General features: G+C 36.1%; 1 protein-coding gene across 1 annotated transcript in view; it reads left to right on the forward strand.

Annotated features, from left to right (window-relative positions):
- LOC107290452 (rho GTPase-activating protein 7) overlaps positions 1–25450 on the forward strand; it is a 92138-nt gene that overhangs the window by 61419 nt on the left and 5269 nt on the right. The window contains exons 2-11 of the mRNA XM_015819330.1: positions 2915–2986; positions 4468–4549; positions 10589–10652; positions 12104–13473; positions 14083–14253; positions 15620–15782; positions 17124–17322; positions 19243–19459; positions 23036–23150; positions 25073–25288. Coding sequence (XP_015674816.1) covers positions 2915–2986; positions 4468–4549; positions 10589–10652; positions 12104–13473; positions 14083–14253; positions 15620–15782; positions 17124–17322; positions 19243–19459; positions 23036–23150; positions 25073–25288 — 2669 coding nt within the window. The remainder of the gene's footprint in view (positions 1–2914; positions 2987–4467; positions 4550–10588; positions 10653–12103; positions 13474–14082; positions 14254–15619; positions 15783–17123; positions 17323–19242; positions 19460–23035; positions 23151–25072; positions 25289–25450) is intronic.

The raw sequence follows: 25450 nt of genomic DNA on the forward strand, positions 1-25450 counted from the left end.
AACAGATCAGTGTGTGGTTTCTTGCCTGAATCATAGATTGATAAGGATAAAGTATTAAATAGCTTCATTAACACTTGTAGTGGCCAAAATTGTGGAAACCTTTTGGGAAAATTATACAGTAGAAATGCCACCTTTGGTTAAGTTTCCACCAATTTTTCTTCTAATTTCTTTATAACTGTAGCCTTGTTCACTTAATAATACTATTTTACATCATTTTCTGGGCAACCAGTCAACTCTTTGCAACATTTTATTACGTTTTACAAGCTCACTAAATAAAAGAACACAAAAACCCAACCAACTTGATAGCGATCACATAACACAGTGACAAATGTCCTCCTCTCAGCTTCAATAACTGAATCATACTGTGATGGTTGGCTCATTGCCAAAACAAGATGACACCTGATTGGCTCTCTAAACACTCATGCTCAGTGGCTACAATCAGATGAAGGAAAGCTACCTGATATCAACCTAAGCAAGTTGTGCTTCCTTTTTCTGGTTATTTGGCTATAACTTTTCATAGAATACAGTACATATAATTGAACAAACTATGTTGAATTACATTCTTGATTAAATTATCTTTCCATTGATATATAATTTTATGGTACTACTCCAAAGTAAAGTGGTGTTATTAAACATCAAACCTCAAAACTACTTTTCCCAAAAGGTTTCCACAATTTTGGCCACTACTATATCTACTTTCAGTTCCTGATTTTTTTTTTTGGTGGGGGGGGGGGTATGGTTCTGCACTCATTCTGATCTGTTTTCCATTTGTGATAGCAATAAAATAGTGTTCCTTGTTATCTCCTCATCTTTTTTATTAGGGCTCCTTTGATACTTCTGCTTCTACTTTTGAACAGATTGAATATGTACATGGGCTCATGGTTATCTGATAATATACACAACTCTTGCTCCAAAGAGCAATGGACGAAGTTTGCAGGTCTCAAAGTTTGCAGTTATAGATAATGGACAAAGTTTGCAGGCAATACACAGAGTTTGCAGATGGACTTTGCATTCATCTAATAACTATCACACACTTTATTTAACCCCCCCCTGCAAAGAAAAATTGAGATCATCAACTATAATCCAGCATTGCAAGTTTTTATAATTGGAAACCGCTAATATTCAACCACTGTCTAATATTGCCTTTGGATGAGGTGTATTTAAACATGTTTTTGAATAAATGGCAATTACCTATATTTGGGTGACACATGAAGACATAAATCTGGATTTGAAAATTCATTGATTTGATTTACACCTCATATTATGCTGAAGCCAAAGAATTACATTCAAAGTTATGCATGGAATCTCGTTATTGATGTTGGTGCATTTTAAGTTCTACTCCTAAATATAAACATGAACACCTTTTATACAACCTGCTTACCTTATAATTAAATTGTTAATCCACATCGTACTTTGCTTATCTGCTTTGATTTGGAATTACATGCTTAAACAATTAAATGTGTACAGTTGGATTAATTGGAGAGTGAATTAGGAAACTAACATGTACAGTGCAAAGTGAAAATTGCAAATAATTCATCAACATAGCTTTCTCTGATTTGACAACTGTGTGCTGATCATGTTGCAGAAAGCTGCACAATAATGGTGCATTCTCTTTGTGATTCTGGTGTGAATAGGGGCAACAAAGTTGTGTCCTTCCTCCTTAACTGTCAGAATTTGCACTGAAGCCTTCAACCCTGAATACCTTGGTAATTCAACTTGTACTAGAGCTATAACATAAACTAGGTTAGAGAAAAGAACTGTCTTCATAAGGGACCCAATAACTTGCAATATTTTTCATTTTAGAGATGATGAGCCTATGCCATCCTAGAAACATGCTTGCATTTTGAAGGCATCTGGTGAATATTCTGTAGTTCTCAGAATTCCACTTCCCCCTTTTTTCTGTGAGGATGTTACACTATTATAGCTGCATGGTGTCTATTACTTACTACCAAATGACTAGCTGTCATTTGGTTGTAATTAATAACTAACTAAATACTAAGTATAGATGGAGACTTGTGTAATTAAAATGCTTAGAAATAGGTGGAGGATAATGAAAGCGATTATTTCTTCAAAATGAACTATTTAAAGATTAAACTATAAAGATAAATATACTGTTTATCAAATAATAATAATAATAATAAAGTTGGAAGGGACCTTAGAGGTCATCGAGTCCAACCCCCTGCTCAGGCAGGAAACCCTACACCATTTCGGACAGATGGCTGTCCAGTCTCTTCTTAAAAACTTCCAGTGTTGGAGCATTCACCGCTTCTGGAGGCAGTTTGTTCCATTGGTTAATTGTTCTAACTGTCAGGAAGTTTCTCCTTAGTTCTAGGTTGCTTCTCTCCTTGATTAGTTTCCTTCCGTTGCTTCTTGTCCTGCCTTGAGGTGCTTTGGAGAATAGCTTGACTCCCTCTTCTTTGTGGCAGCCCCTGAGATATAGGAACACTGCTATCATATCCCCCTCGTCCTTCTCTTCGTTAAACTAGACATACCCAATTCCAGCAACCGTTCCTCATATGTTTTAGCCTCAGTGCTAAGATATCTCAAAGAAAATTTTGTTCTTTTTTATTATGTTTTTGCTGGTTGAGTTTGATACTATATGCTTTTTCTGTTATGCAACCCTTCCTGTATCACAATCCTCTGCTATTTTGCATTACTGAAGCTATTGTGTTATTAGAAGCAATTACATATTCAAATGCTTCCATTCTATGATGGGTCGCCTTCATAGGTCTATAATGAGTATATGAAGAGTAATATATTGCATGAACTTGTTTGAGGTTAGGGATTATTTTGGGGAAAATACCAAAATAAGCAGATTGATTCTAAGTTAGTAGTAGGACTTAATGACATTAGTTTTTCTTCCCTAATATCGGAGTATAAGTCTTTAAAGTTGTTTTCTGATTCTTTCTTTCAGAAATTGAAGCCAAGGAAGCCTGTGATTGGCTGAAGGCTGCTGGTTTTCCCCAGTATGCTCAGATGTTTGCAGGTATTGCTACAGTGCTTGCAATAAGAAATAATTATATACTGTATGCTATTTTATATATAATTGTAAAATAATTATAATTATTTGCAAGAATAAATGCAGGAACAAATCCAAGCTCTTTACCCATATTTGATGCATGATCTTTGGTAAACAAATGCCAACATATATAAAGTCATTTATGCCAGTTCCACCAGTATAGGAAGTAAACAAAGCAGGCAAAGAGTTGCTATCTATAAACTTGGTTAATATTAATAAAGTAGTGTTGTTGTGGCTCAGAACTGGGGACTTTTGACTGTAATATCCCCTCCCATTTAAAGTGCTACTTCCTATAAATATGATATAGCAATACAGTCTTATGAAAGGAAACATCTCCCTACCAGTGTCGTAATTGGAATCTAGAAGGAATATTTTATATTATGCAAACTTTAGGCAGGCTGCCAAAAGATAACAAAGGTCTGTCTGATAAACAATATAAGAATAAGTGTAACGCACACCTTTAGTGTCAGAATTCATGGTCTCATTAAAGAAGATTTGAAGAAAATGAAGGGGCTTTTCATTTTATCTCTACATTTTTTTAAAACAAATTAACTGCCAAATGACCACATTGGTAAGTACTTATTTTAAAATTACTGAGAGGGAGTGTCAGAAAAAGTTAAGTTTCTTCTTTTCAGAGCTCTTCTTTCAGGGGTAGATAAATACAATTACTGATTTAGAAAGAAGCAAGAATTCTTCCTATTATCCTTATCTACCCCATATTGCAGAAGATACAAGATACTTATTTGTTTATTGGACAATAGATACTTTACATATGACACAGCTAAGGCCCAGCCTTTGTTCTCAAATAACTTTGTTCAAGCTATCACCTAGTAAAAATTGAACAACTATAGGAGAGTAGACTTCTCAGAGGTAGTACTCTGTCTTTCTCCTTAACTTAAAGCCTTCCTGGGCATATTTTTAAAGATAGGTTCATTATCAACAGAGACAAGGATAGTAATGCAATCAGAGCAATGAATATAATAGATAATTCAAGTTGAAAAATTCAAGTTCAGAGGAATGAAGCAGGAAAGTCAGGCTAGAGGTTGGTGCAATTCATGAGAAATTAGATAATAAACTTGTAGTTGTATCAAAATGAAAAAAATGAATGTTATACTTTACAAAGATTATAGGGGAAGAATGTTTATAAAGCAAGTTAGGCGTTATTTTGGGTCTATCTTGTAGAATGCTGAGTAGGTCTTTTCTGCAATAGCAATGGACGCTTGAATTTCTAATTCTTAAAATGTATTTCTGTCATAAACATTCATGATTTGTAGTTTTTTCCTGGTTAATATATTCTAAAATTCTCACATGCAGGTATTGTGCCCTGATTTATAAATTTGTTTATTGATTTTCAGAGAGTTTTATTGTTTTAAGTTGTGTTGTTATTCTCCTAGCTTTGGAAATATTAAATAAAAGTAAAAGCATAGAATTTGGAACTTGTTTTTCAGATATGCAGTTTCCAGTTGACATCAAAACTGTGAGGAAAGATCATGAATTTTTAGATCAAGATGCAATAGAATCTCTCTACAGGTAAACCTTGGTCTGAATCTCCCTTTGGCTTAGTAATAGATGTCTAGAACTGATAACCTAAGGCTTTAATTAAGTGAAGCTCTTAATGAAGTCAGTGGGCCATGACTAATATCTTGTGTCTTACTTCGTTCCTGTTTGGATGTCTGGAGGAATATGTATTGTTGTTGTAAGCAATTTATGCATTCCAACTTTAGGACATATGGCTTCAGTGGACTTTTGTAAGAAAAAAAAACACAGTTACAGAGTTGCCTTGAAGCAGACAAACTGGTTTTTTTTTAAGGATCAAGTACGTAACATCTAGAAAAAAATAAGTTTGATGATTTCAATACATGGACTATCAATACAATTGGCAAAATACAATGAAATCTTGCTAATTTCTGATCTATGCAAAGTTTATCATTGTCCAAATATGAGTCTGACAATAATGTGGAAGAATTTCGGTAGTGTCACCAAATTTATGAACTGGACTTAAGTCATTTTGTCAAAGGTATACATCAGAAATAAATCAATTGATGGGTGCTCATAAATTTTCCACCATACATGAAATTTCAAAATCTAGGATGCAATGCTTAGATTTATTTTAGATAAGAGGCTTTAGGTCAGAGCGATGCACAAGTTTATATAGGCCAAGAAGTACATTTCACCTTGGAGTAGCATGCCAGAAGCTGGACACCAAAAATAGCAAGTGGGCCTAGGACAAAGTAACTTCTCATTTACAGTCTGTGTAGTATATTGTGCATTTATTGGAGTAAGGACCAGGGAGACCCAGTTCAAAATTTATCCTTGGGTCTCTCAGGTGTGTCATTCAAACTCATATAGGTCTGATATCCCACACTGTGCATCTTTTTTTTTTTAAATAAATTTTTTATTAATTTTTCAATTAAAAACAAAAACATAAATCTTTTATCACAATATCAACCAAAAAGAATAACACTAATCAATACATTCACGGACGTGTCCGGTGTCCCCCCCCTGCACCGCCCTCTTCCACTTACCACACCTTCCTCCTCCCAAACTACCACCACTCCTCCTTCCTCCCTCTTTCCTACCTCCCTTCCTCACTCAACCATCCCGTCTTGTGCAGTTGGGGCTCCACCGGACACCTCCTTAAAAAATCATACATATATATACATATAAATCTATAATACAAACCTACCCCTTGCCCCCCTCCCCCCCCAGGACTTCCCAAAGCTAATCTAGGAAATAAACACACAATAATCAAATTCTATCCCCAACTACTCATTATTACTATACACTAGTATAAACTTACTGTGACTCTAAAATAACATTAAAGCATACAAATTTTTTTTAAATATATCAATATTTGTTATACATATTTTTGTTTAAAATTTTTAATCAAAAGCTACATGATAATTTTTCAATTCATACTTTCTCTGAATATATTCTATCCATCTTCTCCACATTGAGATAAATTTCTCCTGAGAATGATCCTTCAGGTACGTGGATATTTTTGCCATCTCTGCAAAATACGATACTTTCTGTCTCCAGTCATCCATAGTCACACTGTGCATCTTTGATGTAGATAATATGCTTTCTCCTTTGGATTAACTGTCACTGTTCCTATCATCAAGCTTGAGACAAAATCTATTCTAAGTGCACTTATTTTTAACTACCATATTACTACTAGAAAATGGAAGATTATCAAGTAATGGAGGGATTGCCATTTTACCAATGCTTTAGTATCTGCAGTGGCTCTTTTTGGGTTGCAAATTATAATTGTGGAGTTATGTTTGATTGTACTAGGAGTAAGAAAACCAAGGGCCCAGTTTTCTGTATGGTTCCTATTTTACATTTTTTGGTAGGTCCCAAAGCCATCCCCAACTGCAGATACTGAACATACTTGACATGCTTTCCTATAATTTGGAGATGTAAACCTAAGATAAGATAGAAAAATGTGGGTTAGACAGCATCACCACCAGATGGATCTGTAGCTGGCTGACCAGCCGTACTCAGCGTGTGGTCCTCAATGGAACCGCATCTACATGGATTGAAGTGTGTAGTGGGGTGCCCCAGGGCTCTCTTCTGGGCCCAGTGCTCTTCAACATCTTCATCAATGATTTGGATGAGGGGATAGATGGGGAACTCATCAAATTTGCAGACGACACCAAGCTGGCAGGAATAGCCAACACTCCAGAAGACAGGCTTAGGATACAGGAGGATCTGGACAGACTTGAACACTGGGTGCTATCCAACAAAATGAAATTCATTGGTGAAAAAAGTAAGGTTCTACATTTAGGCAAGAAAAACCAAATGTACAGGTATAGTATAGGGGGTACCTTGCTCAATAATAGTAACTATGAGAGGGATCTCGGAGTCCTAGTGGACAATCACTTAAATATGAGCCAGCAGAGTGCTGCAGCTGCCAAAAAGGCCAACACAGTGCTGGGCTGCATTAACAGAGGGATAGAATCAAGATCACGTGAAGTATTAATACCACTTTACAATGCCTTGGTAAGGCCAGCATCCTGTTTCTCACCATGGACAGCAGAGCATGGCAATCACAATTCCTTCTTTCTGGTCTAACGCATATAGTCATCCTTCAACTGGAATTTATCAAGACTGTACTTTGCCTTAACTTGAAGGATTCATTCATTACAGAAAAGCCCATGTGCCAAGGTCTATTAAAGTGCAGAGACATCACACAGGTAGTCCTCAATTTACAACCACAATTGGGGCCAGAATTTCTATCACTAAACAATGTGGCTGTCCAAAATAGCCAACACAGTTCTAGGTTCAATTAGCAGAGGGATAGAATCAAGACCATGTGAGGTGTTAGTAGCACTTTATAATGCCTTGCATTTGGAATACTGCATCCAGTTTTGGTCACCACAATGTAAAAAGGATGTTGAGACTCTAGAAAGAGTGCAGAGAAGAGCAACAAAGACGATCAGGAAACTGGAGGCTAAAACATATAAGGAATGATTGCAGGAATTGGGTATGTCTAGTTTAATGAAGAGAAGGATGAGGGGTGACATGATAGCAGTCTTCCAATATCTCAGGGGCTGCCACAAAGAAGAGGGAGTCAAGCTATTTTCCAAGGAGCCTGAAGGCAGGACAAGAAGCAACGGATGGAAACTAATCAAGGAGAGAAGCAACCTAGAACTAAGGAGAAACTTCCTGACAGTTAGAACAATTAACACCTCCAGGAGCGGTGAATGCTCCAACACTGGAAGTTTTTAAGAAGAGACTGGACAGCCATTTGTCTGAAATGGTATAGGGTTTCCTGCCTGAGCAGGGGGTTGGACTCGATGACCTCCAAGGTCCCTTCCAACATCATCATCATCATCATCATCATCATCATCATCATCATCATCATCATCATCATCATCATCATCATCATCATCATTATTATTATTATTATTATTATTATTATTATTATTATTATTATTATTATTATTATTATTATACTGAAATATAAGCCTTAATGTAGGCTTATCATAATGCTACAGTGTTATGATAAAAACAAATAAAAAATTCTGCCTGCACGAAATAAAAAGAGACAGTTTTGACTTTGCCCATGTGTGCGACATAATTCCACCCACTTCCCATTGCTCCATTTAATACGGCCTTGGCTTTTCTATCTCTCTCTTTCTCTTCCCTCCCCCCCCCTCCAAAAAACCAGAAAGTGTGGCATCTGGTCACCAAAAGATTTCCTCACAAGATCTCGTTAGTTTTTCAGATTAAACATGGCTAAGAAGTCAAATCATCCATGATTATTTTCTAAAAAGACAAATATCAGGGTGTCAATATTTTTGCTCCAGTTCCTCCATGGAAAAAGCATGTGAGAATATCACTCAATTGAGCAAGGGGCCAACTTGTTTCATCCCAAACTCCTTGTCTATGGGATACTTTATGATGTTTCATCCTGCCACCTCTAATATTTAAGGGTTGCTAATGCTTAGGAGTATTCATACCCAAGCTTTAACTGTAGTATCATCTCAAAATCAGCCATTAGAATTTTTCTGGAAAGAACTTGATTAAAATGCTGCAGGTGATTAAATGGTGCTGAAATATTGCCAGAACAGTTGAAGCATTATACATACATGTTATAATTACATTATTTTTTCTTTTGGAAAGCAACAACCCTCCCATATATTACACAACTACCAACTATACCTCTGGGGAATTCAAGAATAATTGCTTAAATTGCAAACAAATTGCACAATAATATTTTAAACTACTTCATCCATAAATATATTGCCACAAGGCTATATGTAGCAGATTTCTTTTAAAATGAATGTGAAGATTAAAAGTGAATTCTCAGAGATCCTGCTATGAGTTGCCAACATTTCCATTCCATTCACTGGACTTATCTGCCACTGTAATTATTGACCATTCTGATTTTGTATATTTTGTATATATTCAACCTTTGAAAATCAGATTTGAAATAAGAGAACAAAATTACAAATGTTTTTAAAAATAACAGCCAAAAGCACATATAGAGATCATCCTCACTTAATGATGGTTATTGGGACTGGCAACTCCATCACAAAGCAATATGGTTGTAAAAGTGTGACATCATGTGACTGTATTGAGTTATGATGGCAATCGCACCGTTCTGATTGCCATCATTAAGTGAATCTGGCCCAGTCATTAAGTATAATATTTCTATTTGCGACTTCCTACTGTTTTCCCCTATTGACTTGTAAGAAGTCAGCAGTGAAAGTCACAAATAGTGATCATATGATTGTGGGATGCTGTGACTGGTGTAATTGCGAGCTGGTTGCAAGGCACCTGAATTGCGATCGCATGATAGTCGCAACCAGGAGGACTGTCATAAATGTTTTCAATGCTGTCGTAACTTAAAATGGTCATTGAACAAGAGATCATTAAAGGATGATTACATGTACATTGGTCGTATCAATTAGATTAAAGAAATAGCATGTCCAACATGAGAAGGAACAACAGTAAGAACATTTAATCCCTGAGATCTTTTTATGGAACAGCCAAGTTTTAACGGCTTTCCTTAAAAAATGAAGCGCAAGTCATAGTTTTTTAGGGGTATGCTATATAACAGATGCAATCAGTAATTTAGACATAAGCTTGTTTATTATTGAGATCCACATAGCATTACTATATATCTTTCCTTGTACAAAAATGAAAAGGTAAAAGTGTGGTAAATGTTTGTCAGTCTATAGCAGGGGTAGTCAACCTTGGCTCTTTTATGACTCGTGGACTTCAACTCCCAGAATTCCTGAGCCAGCTGTGCTGGCTCAGGAATTCTGGGAGTTGAAGTCCACGAGTCATAAAAGAGCCAAGGTTGACTACCCCTGGACTCTATAGCATGGACCTGAGATTTAGCAATTATGGAAAAATGATTACTGCTAATATGTTAAATAGAGAATTTTTTTTTCCACTTGAATAGACAGTAAGTGGTTCACAATTTAAAAGTTATGTAATCCAGTGGAAAAAGTTCACTAGACTAAAAGAAAAAGAAACTATGCTTGAGGATTCCTATTTTCTTATACTCCAATGAAACGCCTGAAAATCTGTATTAGAGAACTCCCCCTATCCCCCACACTAACTCATATGGAATAGAATTATGATGGCATATTGAAGGAGGTGAGACTATCTTGCTGTGAGGATTGTGTCCCTTTGTGTCTGAATGGAACGTGACTGAGGGACGCTTTTGCTGGTGAAATAAATTCTGGATATCATTCACAGGACTATAACACTTCACCAAAGAATGTGTAAATTGTGCCTTATGTTTTTCCTTTGTTATTTATTTAAAATGCAGATAAGAATGATACTGAAAAATAGCTGTAATCTGTTATGTATTGGATGGAAGACTTCAAACCACAATCTTTTCCCTAAAGTTCAATATCTTTGATGTTTATTTCCTTGTATGAGTTTTTAAAAACATTAAGAAGCAAACAAACTGAGATACTATCCTTAGTGGAACAGCACAGAAAAAGCAAAGATATTATTTTCTTTGTAATGTGTGCCATATTCTGTTAATTTAAGAATGGAAGGCAACCAGGATTATATAACTTTTTTCTCTCTCTTTGTTTTCCCCAGACGGTTAAATACCTTGAATAAGTATGCAGAAATGAAGGTGGAAATAAGTAAGCCAAGAAAGCGGGTATGTTTATGATTAATAAAAAATGTTTACCATAAAGCGAAAGACATTGTTATGCAAGGTTGTGCTTGCCTCAGGACTACATGCCAACCTTTGCTTGTAGTTAGTTATGAATGAGACTGTTGTATTAGCTGGTTCCTATCTCTGGCAGAGACCATCACTGGCTTGATTATGGTCCATCATGTCTCCTACTCATCACTTTTATCCTTATTAACCAGACAAATGAGCCTAAAATCATCTCCAATACATTACCTTTGTCTTTCTGGATTTGCTCATGGACAGATGACCAGCATTAAAGAAACCAATGGTTATAAGCAGGTGATATGAGAAATCTTTAAAAAACAAATCACTCTCAAACTTAGCAGGAGATGATTCAAAGGCTGAATGGAAGAAGCCACCCTGCGGCAATTGATTGTCTTCATGACTAACTGAATACTTGATAGAGTCTTATATTGAGAAATTTCTTTTTCAATGTATTATTTACTACAATGCCTGCTTTCCTGCTGGTATTAATTTTCAATTATAAGCATAGTCTGACATATTCTCAGTTGGAAATGATATTTTATCCTGAATACCATCTGCACACCCCATTCCCCCCATGATATGATGTTAAATGAAGTGAGAGTGTTTTGCGATATAATATTCTGACTTACTATATTTTTAAACTAAAATGGACATAGTTAAAAAGAAGATTGGGCTAGATTTTTTTTTTCACCAAAGCATTTTTTCATATACAAGATATGTTTTTGTGTGTGTGATAAGAGTATTAACAAATTTAAATCTGCAGTATTGCATGATTCTACCAGCTCATTTATTGCATATGTAATGTTAAATGGAAAAATCATCTCTTCTAACTTCATGGAAGACCATAAAGATATGGCTCTTCCCCCAAATGGTGGGCTAGGATGGAGATTGAGTCAAGGTACTCATTGATGTAGCGCCTCGTGGGAAGGGTAGTTTTGTTATGATTCATGTTTATATTCATTGTTGAGAGCTGCCCAGGATCATTGTATCAATTAGGTGGGCATATCAGTTCTTTAAATACATTAGATAATAAATAAATTACTAAATTTATGTAATATTTAACTGTTGAATTCCCAGAAAGAATTCCCTGAAGTTCATTAAAAGATATCTTGGTTTAAAACTCTTTTACGTATGAGGCAATGTTTAGGCTGAACACATTTGTTTGAGTGTTGCAAAAAGGAGATATTGCATACTTAAATAAAATATCCCAATTCTGTTCTCAAATATTAAAAACAACTGAATTTGCTTAAGTTGCTAGTGTGTATAAATGAACTATACAGACAGAGCAGTAGGATTGCCATTTTTTCTCTTCTACCATTAGCCTTTTTTTTAAATGAAACATTATTTTAGAAAATGGAACAATTAATGCTATTTTCAGCTCTTGATTATCTATGTGATATTATGTTTTAAAATTCTTTGTTTGCTTTAAGAGTGATGAATCTGAAGATGAAGAACCTTGTGCAATAAGTAACAAATGGACTTATGAGAAAGGTACCAAAAGGTGGTCCCATCTGGGAAATATAGAGGTTTCTTGTGCACTAAGACCTGATAACCTCAGACTTAAAAGCAACGGCAGTGGGGATATTATATTTTCGGATCAAGGAGAAATTCATGACAAATCTTCAGTTCATAGTTCTAGCAGTGGGGATAGTGATATAATCAATTTCCCCAAGATTTGTGAGGATGTTGAGACCAGCAGAAGCTCTTCAACCTGTTCCTCAAATAAATTGGCATCCCCTGACTCTGTTTCCAGTTGCTCTCCTTCTCTTACTGAGACCTTGAATACAACAAGTGAGGACAAGAACTTGGATAAACAATGCCATAAAAAAGGAAGCAGTTTCTTAAAGAAAATGGAGAAGCTGCGCTTAAGAAGTGGCACCTGTAAGAAACAAATGCATTTGAAGACCAAATTCAACATTAGTGAGCCTATTCTTCTAGAGGGTTTGAGTGAAGAAAAGTTGAGAAGCTTAAATTGCATAGACGTTTCTGATACACCAGTGAATCGGGTGATACAGCCGTCTTATTATCCCCAGAGCTGTAGCAGCACCAGCAGCAGCCAGTCTGGAGACAGTAGCACTGTGAGCACCCCAAGCCCGGTCAGCAAAGTAAGGAGACACAGTAAAAGAGGAGGAATGTATGCTGAAGAGTTTGATCCCAGCAAGCTTTCCATATGGACTGATTTTTCTGAGCAAAACTTCAACAGTGAGATATGTTTGCACAAAAACAAAGTATTTCAGGTACCACAAGGCCATAAGCCTGGGACTTTCCCCAAAGCGCTTACATACAGCCTCTTATCACCAACAGACAATACCTCAGTAAACTGGAGAACTGGGAGTTTTCATGGATGCCAGAGAAGCAGGGATAAGATTAATTCTCAGGAGCCTGAAGTGTCATGTGGCTCTCCACTGATGGATAACAGGCTGAGTATATACGATAATGTACCAGAAAATCATCACAAAATAAATTCAGCAGAGACTGATGATGACGATGTCTTTACGGAACTAGACAGTGTTATGGAACACGTGAATGGACTCAGGAAATTGGTCAGCCAGTGGACAGAGAAATTATCTGACGATGGTGACTCTGATTCTGCAAGTTACTCTAACCAATCCACTTCTCCATGCCCATCATCTCCTAAAGAAATCCATCTTGAAATTAAAAAGCACTCAGAAGGAAAATTAGCAGAATTGCCAAATATTGACGGTGAAGGCAGCTGCAGACATGTTGGTGAACAGGGTCTAATGGAACTGACATATGTAATGGGAACAGGAACAGGAATGATACCGACACATTCCATCAGGTTTGTTGAAATTGCAAAGAATCAGAATAAAATGTGAAATATGTAATAAATAAGTTAATCAGTCACCTCTTAAAACAATCTATGTTAAATGCAGTTGGATTAATTGCTTAATAATGACAATGACAACTTAACTAAATGTGAAACGGTTCAGGTTTTGATGTATAATTATTATGATTGGCAAATTATTAATTTTAAGTTATGAATGGCAAAAGAAAGCAGACTTAATACCAATAGTAATAGGTATCTTAGGTGCAATTCCAAAGCATCTGGAGCTTTTCTTGAACATGATTAATATTGACAAACTCTCCATCTGTCAATTGCAAAAGGCAGCTTTACTCAGAACAGCTTATATTCTGAGAATATGTCTTTAGTATTATTAAACAACAATATCTGCCTAATTCAGGTTGATGGGAAGGACTTCATAGGTGGACAGAAATACCAAATCCAATCTACCAATCTGGTTGATGGTGCAATCGACTATAATAATATATTCTTACAAGCTATTTTCAAACATTTAGAATTTTCGTTGGGACATATACCTTTAGACCTAGAATAAGTACTGAAAATGGCACTAATACTAAAGAATGTTTATGTTTTTTTGTTTTTCAGGCATATGAGGAGACCCTGGTCTAGTAGAGAAGGCGCACATTTTGAAAGTCTTACTCTACAAATGGACAGCCAATCAGCAACTCGTTTGAACCGCATGCAAAAGCTTGCTCTGTTAAAATTAACTACTTTAATGGACAAATACTCTCCATCTAGCAAACAAGGATGGAACTGGTAAGTTAAAAGAAATAAAGAATTTTAGAAGCAAAGGCGTGATTATGGGCAAAAAGGACAATGTTCCAGAGTGTTCCACTTTCGCAGGAGTGCTTTGTACATTTCTGAAAGTGTATCTTTTAGATCAAGAAGTGGTTCTTGATGTTCCAGTTTGGTTCTGAACTAGAACGCTCCAATTGGCATATTCTGGTAGAAAGTAAAACATCAAGACATTGCTTACCTTAACAATTTTAATAAAGGTAGCTGAGTTGAAGTTATTTCCAAAGTCTACTCACATTTCTGCTGCTTGTTTTCTAGCAGGGTTGCCACATGATGCCAGAAAAAATATTAGTTTAAGGAGCTGCCACATGTGTTCGTAATTGTTTTGTCTATTTTCAATGTGGCTCATAGCACAGTCCTACTTTCTAGTATCTAATTCCATTGTTACAGCATCTAGCTCTTTAGGTTAGTGGTGTAGAATTTTATACAAACCATTTAATATACTGTATCTAAATTAAAAATAGTTTACAGACTCTACGGAATATTTTGGTATAGATTTAAAATAGATGAAGAAAGCTATAAACAGCAGTAGAAGTATAAAGGCAAAGGGATGATATTTAGAGGTCAGCCGGTTTGTGGTAATTTATGCAGGCTCTGCTATTGACTCTTCAGCCTAATGCAGGAGGAATAAAACCTTTTTTTCAGCCTGAGCCCTCCCATTTTTCTTACATGTTTGGCTTTCTACTGATGCAGGGGTGTCATGGAGCAGGATAGGAGCTACAGTTTGTGGCACATTTTAAGGGAAATTATGGGATATATTAAGTGCAAACATTGTGCAGGCTTAACAGATCTAGTTAGCATGTTTTTAGTATGAATCACACTGTTGAAACCAAAAATATTGCTACCAAAAACTGGTGTTCTGATCAAGAGATACTCAGAAGCTTTGAAACTGAAAGCAAATTGGAACTGACAAAGGGGCATTGATTCTGCATTAGGATTGTTCCTATCCTAATGCAGAAGAGCCTGGAAACATTGTTTTTCATCTTCTGTCATTATCATGAAATGCAATAATGATAAAAACTTTGGTTAAAAAAATATTGGTTATTAAGTTCACTTTAAAGATATATAAATCAACCAAACTTGGTAAAAATTGTAAATAGAGCCTTTTCCTCCGTTGTATAAATAACTATGTCTAACTAGCTTGTTTCTCTGTAAAGTTGAAATTTATTAACCAATGCAAGTAATGCCCTTCTGATATCTGTTCTGTCAGTTCAGGATTTTTTAACCTGTTATATCTATTAACAAACTCAAAAACCTAGTTCTGCGCACTTAGCTCTGTACCAACCAGACACCCTTATCCGCTAATGAATTATTTCCATATTTTCAGGACTATTCCAAAATTCCAAATTAGAAAAATAAAAGTCCCTGATTATAAAGATAAAAATGTATTTGGAGTACCATTACTGTTAAATGTTCAAAGAACGAATCATCCCCTTCCAAGGAGCATATTCCAAGCTATGGACTACTTAAGACACCATTTTCTTGACCAGGTACCAGTATGAAATGTGTTTAGGTTCACATCTTTAGTCTTTCTTTCTCTATCTGTCTGTCTGTCTGTCTGTCTCTCTCTCTCTCTCTCTCTCACACACACACACACACATACACACATACTAGTAGAAGTCAAGTGCATTGATTTCTCAGAACTTGAGAATTATTGTTTTTTATTATTACTGTTTATTTAATTTGTATCTCACCTTTATTTTGACTAGAACTCAAGGCAGCAAACATATCCCACACACCTTCCTGCATTTTCCCCACACCAAAAATCCTGTGAGGTGGTTTAGGCTGAGAGAGTGTGGTTGGCCCAAGTTATCCAGCTGGCTTTCATGGCTAAGGTGGAACTTGAGCTCATGGTTTCTAGCTTGGTGCCTTAACCATGATTAGACCAAACTGGCTCTATTGGCATGTAATTGGTACTTAAATGAATTGGTACTTAAATAGGTACATTCTCTTTAACCATGATTAACTTTGACACATGTATGATGACAAAGTCTCTCTTTGTGCCTGCCCCATCTTTTAGCTTTCAGAGCTGTTTTTCATAAATCTTTTTTTAAGAAAAAATCTCTAGTAGTATCTCATTTATATCATGCTTTTTTCCCAGTAACGTATCTTTACATTACCAATCTAGTCCATATCCTTTCTTCTAAATCTAAACTGTATATTTCATTCATTTGGGGTTTGGAGAATGAGGTTGCTTTATGGGGTTGATCATGATTATACATAACTGGCCAACTCACTCTCTCAAGGTTTGCTCCTTCTTTATTGTAATTGTTAATAGATGTTGTACACATGCCACTCATGTTTTGATGCATAAGTATTTACCATGAATGCATAGTAATTAGCTCTGTCCAGGCATTATGTTCTTGTATAAAAACAGACATTAAATCATACTGTGATCTTTGATGGTGGCACCATTGCAGCCTGGAACAGGGAAAAAAAATTCTTCACTTGTATGTTGAATTACAAGTGGAAATATATTGTTTAAATGGTGCTAAAAATTCTGTCTGATTGATCTTAGCTTGCTTTCCAGAGAAAAATGATTACCTGCTCAAAACATTAAGATTCATTTAGGGGCAAGGTGGAATGCATTAGGGATAAAGATGTATTTAAATACACATCTCAGTAAGGGCAAGACACATTTGATTTAAAGTGTTGCAGGCCAAATACTACGCACCTGCCTCAGATACTCCGAACCACTTTTTAAATCCTTGGATCAGATGTCCTGCACAACTCTAAGTTTATGAATATATAACCACTTATGAGTTTTATGTCAGAGTTCAAGTAAATGGAAATTGTTTGGATTGAAACTTTTAAAACCTTCTGTTTTCTAGGTTGGTCTTTTCAGAAAATCTGGTGTTAAATCTAGGATCCTTTACTTAAGAGAAATGAATGAAATCAATCCGAATAACATAAATTATGAGGGTCAATCGGCCTTTGATGTGGCAGACATGTTGAAGCAGTATTTCCGAGATCTTCCAGAACCTATATTCACTAGCAAACTGTGTGAAACCTTCCTGCACATCTATCAGTGTATGTAGTTGTTTTACTGTTTTGGGGTAAGAGATGGAGGAGGGGTAATTTCTGGTGGAGGTTAGGGGGAAGGAGGTGTTTCTGGCTCACTCGGTTTGATGAGGGTAATGGAGAATCCCCCCCCCCCAGCTAACCAGATTAAGAGCAAGAGGGGCAAGGGTTGGTATAGTGTGGGACTGGATGGAGGAGTAATTAGGCTAGGTAACCAGATTGTGGGTTCAAATGCTTGCATAAGAACTTGATTGATGCCTAGATTGGACAGCTATTTTGGTCATCTAGTATGAATGGAACTTCATTAACTGGCGGATGGTCATGTATAATTATAAGGCAGAAGAGACCAGGCAGTGACCTCATAGTAATAATGGGGGCATGGGGAAATATGGAAAATATTCACTCTCGAGGAATCAGCCTCCTTGCCCAGGACCAATACTGAATTCTAGTTGTCTAGGCCAGTGGTGGTGAACCTATGGCATGGGTGCCAGAGGCGGCACTCAGAGCCCTCGCTGTGGGCACGCACGCCCTCGCCCCAGTCCTAGGCCTTCAGCTGGGTTTTATAAAACTTTTTCGCTTTAGGCCTCCGCCGCTGTGTGCAAAAAAAAAAAAAGATTCAATCAATTTCAACTTCTCGCGGGGAAAAAAAAGATCTCGCAAAGTTGGAATTGATTGATTGAACTTTTTAGTCCCACCTAGTCTGCCATTACCACCGCAGCCACGCCCACCCAGTGGGCCACACCCACTCAATTGGCCACACCTAGCCAATGGGCCACACCCACCCGGCACTCGACGATGCATAAGTGGGTTTTGGGTTGCAGTTTGGGCACTCGATCTCTAAAAGGTTTGCCATCACCGGTCTAGGCTCAGCCACAAGGCACAAGAGCATCAGTGGTCATAGTCTCCATCTGCTGCTGCTAAATGTAAGGAAGGCCTGTAATAAGACTTGCTTCATTCGTGATTTGGTGTGAAGTTGGGGCCAATGAGCAGAGTCCCTTCTTAAAAATGTGTGCAGCTGAGTTATGGGTATTGCACCAGCCATAACTCTGGAGCATGGGCAGAATGTGGGTATTGTCTTCCAAGAAACTGCCAGGGGTGCTGTTCTAAAGATAGCTGAACATGAGACCCTATTTATGAAGTTAGGCTTTACGAATCAATTTTGGTTGCTTCTGTTTTTTTCTTTGAAACACTATCATCTGATAGGACCCAAAGGTGTCCGTTTTCCAGAGTCTGTCCTATAGAATAAGCTCCTTATAGAGATTCAGATGGCCTCAATCCTGTTGGCTTTCTGGGAAACTATAAAAACTTGGTTTTTCTGGGAGACTATGAAAACCTGGTTTTTCTGGGAGACTATAAAAACCTGGCTTTTCTTTCAGATGTTGTTTCTGAGATATTAATGGAGATTACTATAGATATCTTGTTTTGCGTTGTCAAGTACTTGTACTGTATCTGAATCAAATTGGTGGTGTTTCATGATTTTTTTTAAAAAAATATTTTTTATATATTTTGGGTTAGCCACCTATAGCTATTTGTTGAATAAGAGGCCACACACATTTGTTAAATTGATTAATTCATTTCTGGACATTTAAATTATTATTTTATCAGTGAAACATCCTATGCTTTCTTGATGTAGCCATCTTGATACTGCTACTGGTACTAACTAAGGGACAAGTTATAGTCGGGCAGAATAGGTTCTATCGATTTTTTTCTTAGAAATGCAAACATTCTTAACGATTCGTCGTTTAGTGCAATTAATTACAATTAGTCTTTGGGATACTCTGTATTCCTGAATTTAGATTTTAACACAATTAAACATAACTGGAAACTAGGCCTGGGTGGCAAATTCTTTTTAAGACAATATATGCATGTTGTTTAAGAAATGCTTTTAGAAATAACCTATCTAATTCCTCTTTTCCTTCTTCTTTTTAGACCTACCAAAAGATCAGCAATTTTGTTCTGTCCAGGCTGCTATTCTTCTTCTCCCAGATGAAAACCGTGAAGCTCTGAAAATTCTGTTGTACTTCCTTAGGGATGTTGTGACATATGTGGAAAAAAATCAGATGACTCCAACCAATATAGCTGTGTGCCTGGCACCATCTTTATTCCACCTCAACACCTTGAGGAGAGACAGTTCTTCATCTTCCAGGTATTTTTGATTACATTATAGTTAGCAGTGATATCTATATCTACATATACATATATTTGAAGTATAAAAGTTCTTGTTTTACATGTGCGTGAAGGTTGCATCTGTGTTTGATCATTGCAGTTATTGTTTCCCCATCCAAAAAGTGAGATAGCAAGGATGAATTTCAAAATCGCTCACAAACTGATTTTTTTTTTAAGTGTGCCTGTTAAATTATTTGGCAGAATTCTAACTGCAACTGAATGATGATAAGGTCCATCATTTGGGAACTGCAATTAATGGATGGTATGCTGGACAGCAAGGTGCTGAACAAAAGTTTGCTCCTTGGCAGGTCTTTTGAGAGATAGTTTTAAAGAGAATAAAGAGAATAAAGCCTGAATAAAAAAACAAATATATGAAAGAGTGAATGGATTGAGAGAAGGGCAAGAAAACTGGATGCATTGGATGACATCCCAAAAAAAGAACTTCTGCTGCAGTGTTTGGGCATGGTGGAAGCAAGGACAGAAAGACCCAGAACAATATAATGAATGGTGTTGATGTAACTTAGATATTTTATTTTATTTCTTGCCTCCAGTTTCTTTTGTTTACTACTTTTTACTCTTTCCCCCCCTTCATTTTACATAACTCTGTTTCCCCTGACAGATAATAGGATGACTGATATGTTTTGTGTTCTATAGGCAATTCTGATTATAATTACCCTTCCTGATCATAATATGTTGGGTGGTAACACAGTCTCTAGTAAAATAAGCATAGACTGTGCTAGAAGAGAAAATAAATAAGTAGCGCTTGAGAATATTTCTAATTGTACATCATCCTGTCTAATGTCTAAATGACGCATAAGGAACAAAATTGGTTGATGGAAAGCTTGCCTCTGTGGAAAGTACCCTTTGGAACCATAGTTAAATGTTTTGCTAACCTGCCCCGTTTAAGTTTTGATGGGCTGGTTGTCTTCCTTGAAAATATTCCAGATTCTATGTTTGCTTGAAGTTGAAGACAGTTTAGCATGCCAATCTATAAAGCTTGTGGTTTATGATGAGTATAGAGAGAAACTACACAAGATAATAAACTGTCAGGCCTTACAGATGAATAGGCAGATTTTAAGTTTGTATAATTTTTTTGAGCTTCTTGCGTCACCAGTCACTTTAGTGTGGCTTCCTCCCACATTGCTCTAATAACAAGAACATAAAAGTCCTGTGAGACTTAATTCCTTTGCCAATATTGCTCCACCTCCTGGAAGAGACATAATTGGGGTAGGAAATAGCCACAGAATTCAGTGTTCCCACAAGACCATTTGAAACCAGAGTAATGTGGGAAGCAATCCCACTAATGGAATGAAAAAAATTAACCAATATGACTTTTCTTGAGAAACAGCCAGTAAGCGGCAGCTAACTTTTAAATCCTTTAAAATAAATAAAGATAACAAGAATAGTTATGGAGAAATATATATTTTATAGCAAATATATCAGATTTCTCCAACACAGTACCCTCCAGATATTTTAGACTTCACTTTTTGTCATCTGGGAGTATGAATTTTAATCCAGTGTATCTGTAGTATATCACATTGAGGAAGAATGTAATATAAAATACATGATATGGTAGTTCCCAAAATATGTTGGACATTTGAAAGCACCTTAGTTTGCAATTCCTAAGATTGATCAAAGCTAAGAGTTACTTTTGTTTTAGATATGGGATGGGAAATCAGGGTAAATATATATGACTGTGCAGTATGTATGTATAAAAAATATATAGAGAATTAACAACTGCATGGATTGTACATGTGTTGACTATCTGTCCATCACTGTATGTTATAGTTAGCACTTGTACATAAAATGCTCTTCAGCATGTATGTATTGAATGTTTGTTGTAGGTTAAGATCTGAGTACAAGTTTTATTTCTGCAGGATGGGGATCTGGAAAAATAAATAGTAGCTCAGTTTCTGCCAGAGGTGAAAAGAGGTAAAACATTTGAAGAATGCATTTTTAAGAGGCTTACACATCCCAGATGTGCATCAGGCAATAAAACAAGTCTTGTGATGTTCAGCATTCCCCAGGGAAAGAAAGAAAGCGAAGATGATGACAGCCTTGTCAGTCATAGAGAGTGAAAATGTGGTCAAGGCCAAGAATGTGTCAGAAAAATGGAGGGGAATGTTGTTGCATAGTTTTTATTTCCAGGCAAATAAATTTGTAGTTCTATGGAGGTTTGCAAGTTTTAGAGATAATAATAATAATGATAAAGTTGGAAGGGACTTCGGAGGTCATCTATGATGGTGGCGGAGACCAGGACTTCCAGGTTTTTATTCTATCTATAAATTATAGTAGGTTTTACCTTACTAGGTTAAGAAGCCATTTTTTTTAAAAAAATGGGAATTTTTCTGCATTAATATCTTGAAGTTTAAATAATAAATTTTTATTTTATTAGTGATATCAGTGCGGGAACATCAAAAAGCCCTTATCTGATTTCAGAATCGAAGTTAACAATATCTATGTCTATCTATCTATCTATCTATCTATCTATCTATCTATCTATCTATCTATCTATCTATCTATCTATCTATCTATCTATCTATCTATCTATCTATCTATCTATCTAATCTAATCTATATAATCTATCTATCATCTATCCATCTACTGTATCTATCTATCCACCATCTACCTAATATTTAAATGTTAAAAAATGTTCCAAGATAGAGTTAGTAGAGATGAATGCCAGGTTCTTCGCAATCAAGGTTTTGGCCAGATGCCACAAGTAAGCTTTAAATATGAAAATATGAAAAATGCTCTCTGGCAAAGCATTGAGAACTCTTGAATAATGGGATTGGCTTTTCCTCTGAATTTTTTGGCCCAGCTTTTACTAAAACATTTTAATGATACTAGACAAATCAATGACTGCTTTGTGTGTTTAACTGAAACAAGATTAGCTAACACTTGTTCTGTTTGGATAGAACTCATTAAATGCTCCACAAAAGACGTATTACATTAACAGGCCAATGTACTGGTTTATCTTATTCTCATATGCAGTTTTTAAAGTGGTATTTGATGTAACTAGAAATACAAAGTGAATGGCCTGTAATTGTCATAGGAAATTATTTATATTGCATTCTTTACTGTTTTCAATGTATTAGTGTTTTTCCCCTCTGCATTATAGCACCCTAAGTTTGGATTCAATGTAGCCTCCCTGCCAACTTATCTCTGCTCTCCCAGGCATTGGGACCCATCTTCTTCACCTCTTCAAACACCTCTAGTCATAGCTATCCCCAGTTGCTCCTGCTCCTGCCATCCAGGGCAACCAGCCAAGAGAACCAGCCCCTGCAAAACACAGACCTTCACTATCAGTTCAGATATGGTGGCATTATATCTACCGGTTATAACTGCCCAATGTCTTATTTTCTTATTATCACTTCTCGGCCTTTTGGCTAAGATCAAAGAGTAGTGTGTAGTATTTTCTTATTTTTTCCATATACAACATATAACCACTTCCTTTTCCACTTAGCCCTTCTCTCCAAAGTAGCAAATGTGTTTTCTAAACCAGAACTAGTGGCCAGTGATCAAAACAATGAAGTTGTTACATTTTCCTTTTCAGATCTAGCCAAAGAAAGCACAGTACAGGAAAACCTGATCAGAGGGATTTGAGTGAGAACTTGGCTGCAACGCATGGCCTGGCCCATATGATCATGCAGTGCCACAGACTATTTGGAGTAAGTGGTATTTTTTCAAGAATATTTTTTAAAAGTCTACCCTAAAATCTAGGAAGTAGAATCCGAGTACCGTACATTGCTGGCTGGAAACTGGAACAGAGTATTATTTTGAATTCTTTTTTCAAATTACTGGCAGTAGTAGTCTAATGCAAACTAAACAGCAAACAATTACTGTTTTGGTTTAGGTTTTTCTTAGAAGCAGACCAATTTATGTGTCTCTTCATCACTACACTTGCTTGCACTTCCTGATACAGGTAGACCTCTATTTATGACTGGTTGCTTAATGACCATTTGAAATATAAGGAAGCCAGAACAATTGATTTTTGGCCTATCAACCACTTTTGGCTATCATAAAATGTCAGTGATTGTATTTCAAATGTTTGGCAACCGACTCGTTTTATGACTGGTTGCAGCATCCCTTGGTCATGTGTTTTGTGACATTTTTTTGTTGAATTTGCATTTATGACCCTGGAATTTGTTTAGCCACCACAGTGATTCACTAAATGACAACCTCAAAAAATATAGTAAAATCAGGTCTGATCATATGGGTGCCATGACTTACTATTAACAAGTTATGAGCAGAAAACTGGTCCGAATTCCGGTTGTAAGTTGAGAACTACCTCAACTGTAGTTATCTTTAGTTCCACAGATGGGGAAAAAAGTTTGTTTGTTTTTTTAAGAAAAATTATTTAGTGCATTTTTCTGAAATGGATATTATATTTCAATTTAGTTCAAAATGTAAAGCTTTGTTAAATTAAAATGTCTAATTGTCTTCATTTTGTTTTGCCCCGTTTGAGTATTTTACTTGATTCATTCTTGGTTTATTTTAAATATGGGCTCAGAAATAGTTTGGGGGCATGAATCATCTGTTCATTAGGCGCTAACAATCTCCAGTTGCTTATAACAGAAAAACTGATCTAAAACTTCCTTAACAATGTGGGGAAAATGTGATTTTTCCTATTTCTCCTTAAGAACAACATGGAAATAATTATACTCATTCAGCCCCGTTTTTTTTAGATTTGTTGGCATTTCTTCTATTATATTTATAGTATCATTTTGTGATGAAAGTTTAATTTGCAGATAGGAAGCCAACCTGGTTAAAAGTAAAACATGTTTTATATGGCAGAATTTGTAGTGATATTTCCTGGTTACAAAATGCTTCTTTATACAAACATAAGAGTTGTTTTGATACAGGCTGTGCGGTAAATAAAATTAATAAATGAATAAGTAAATAAGCAATAGTCTGATGTTGAAAAAAACCTAGTATCTATTTTAGGATGAGGAACAGTTAGCTGAGAATGAACTGGGCTTTCATAAGGAATTACTTAGACTCAGCTCAGAGTCTTCTATTATTTCTACCTCATTTGACTTTCTGCAGTTTATAATATTTACTTATTCATCATATTTCATATGATAGAATGCAAATGTGTGAGAGCAAGGGGGGCTGGATAGGAAGTGTCAGAGAACAGAATGTGAGAAATTCACAACCAATAATTTGTGCAAAGTGCAAAACCAAAAGTGAACTTCAGAGTTTGGATATAATGCTTATTTAATATGATCTTTTTTCTCCTTTTCCGTTTGCACAGAAAACTGGCAATGAATTTAAGGGATAGGAACAAAACTCCAAGGTTATGAAAGCTGCATTTGTACCTTATTGTCCTAATTTGCATCTTAGTTTATAATATACTTTTCTTCAGTTCTTTAAACCTATGTGTCTAGAGCAGTGATTTTAAGCCTTAGCTTGAAGATACGTGAATCTCAACTCCCAGAACTTCCTATCCAGCCTAGACTGCCATAGCTATTCCTACATGTGCTGATTGAACACAGATGTCCTTTCTGATTTGGTGGTGTTTTCTGCATGTACATAAAACTATAATGTACGAGACTTTCAGGCCAATGTAAATATATGTGCTCTTTTTCAGGTACCCAACTACTGCTTTGATCAGGGGTATGAAAATGAACACAACCAAACTGGCTCAGGTGAAGTAGCTCCACAACAAGCCATTTTAATAAAATATTCTAACATAGTGACATCCCTGGAACACTTCATGCAGGACCTACTCAGAGATGCCAAAGAAAAATTCAAGAACTGGATCACTTGCTCCATCTTAGAAGGAGTAGACTCAGCATATAAGAAGGTAATTTAGCAACTACATCTTAAGGCACCTGTAAGCATGGAATCCTCCTGAATTTAATAATAGCTTTTTTTTAAAAAAAATACAGAAACTTCAATTCTATAGAACTATAAAAATGAAACTGCACTAAAGCAACCTAAATCCCTATTGACATTTGAAGTGACA

This window comes from Protobothrops mucrosquamatus, unplaced genomic scaffold (assembly GCF_001527695.2).
Source record: "Protobothrops mucrosquamatus isolate PMUCROS unplaced genomic scaffold, P.Mucros_1.0 scaffold898, whole genome shotgun sequence".
NCBI lineage: Eukaryota > Metazoa > Chordata > Lepidosauria > Squamata > Viperidae > Protobothrops > Protobothrops mucrosquamatus.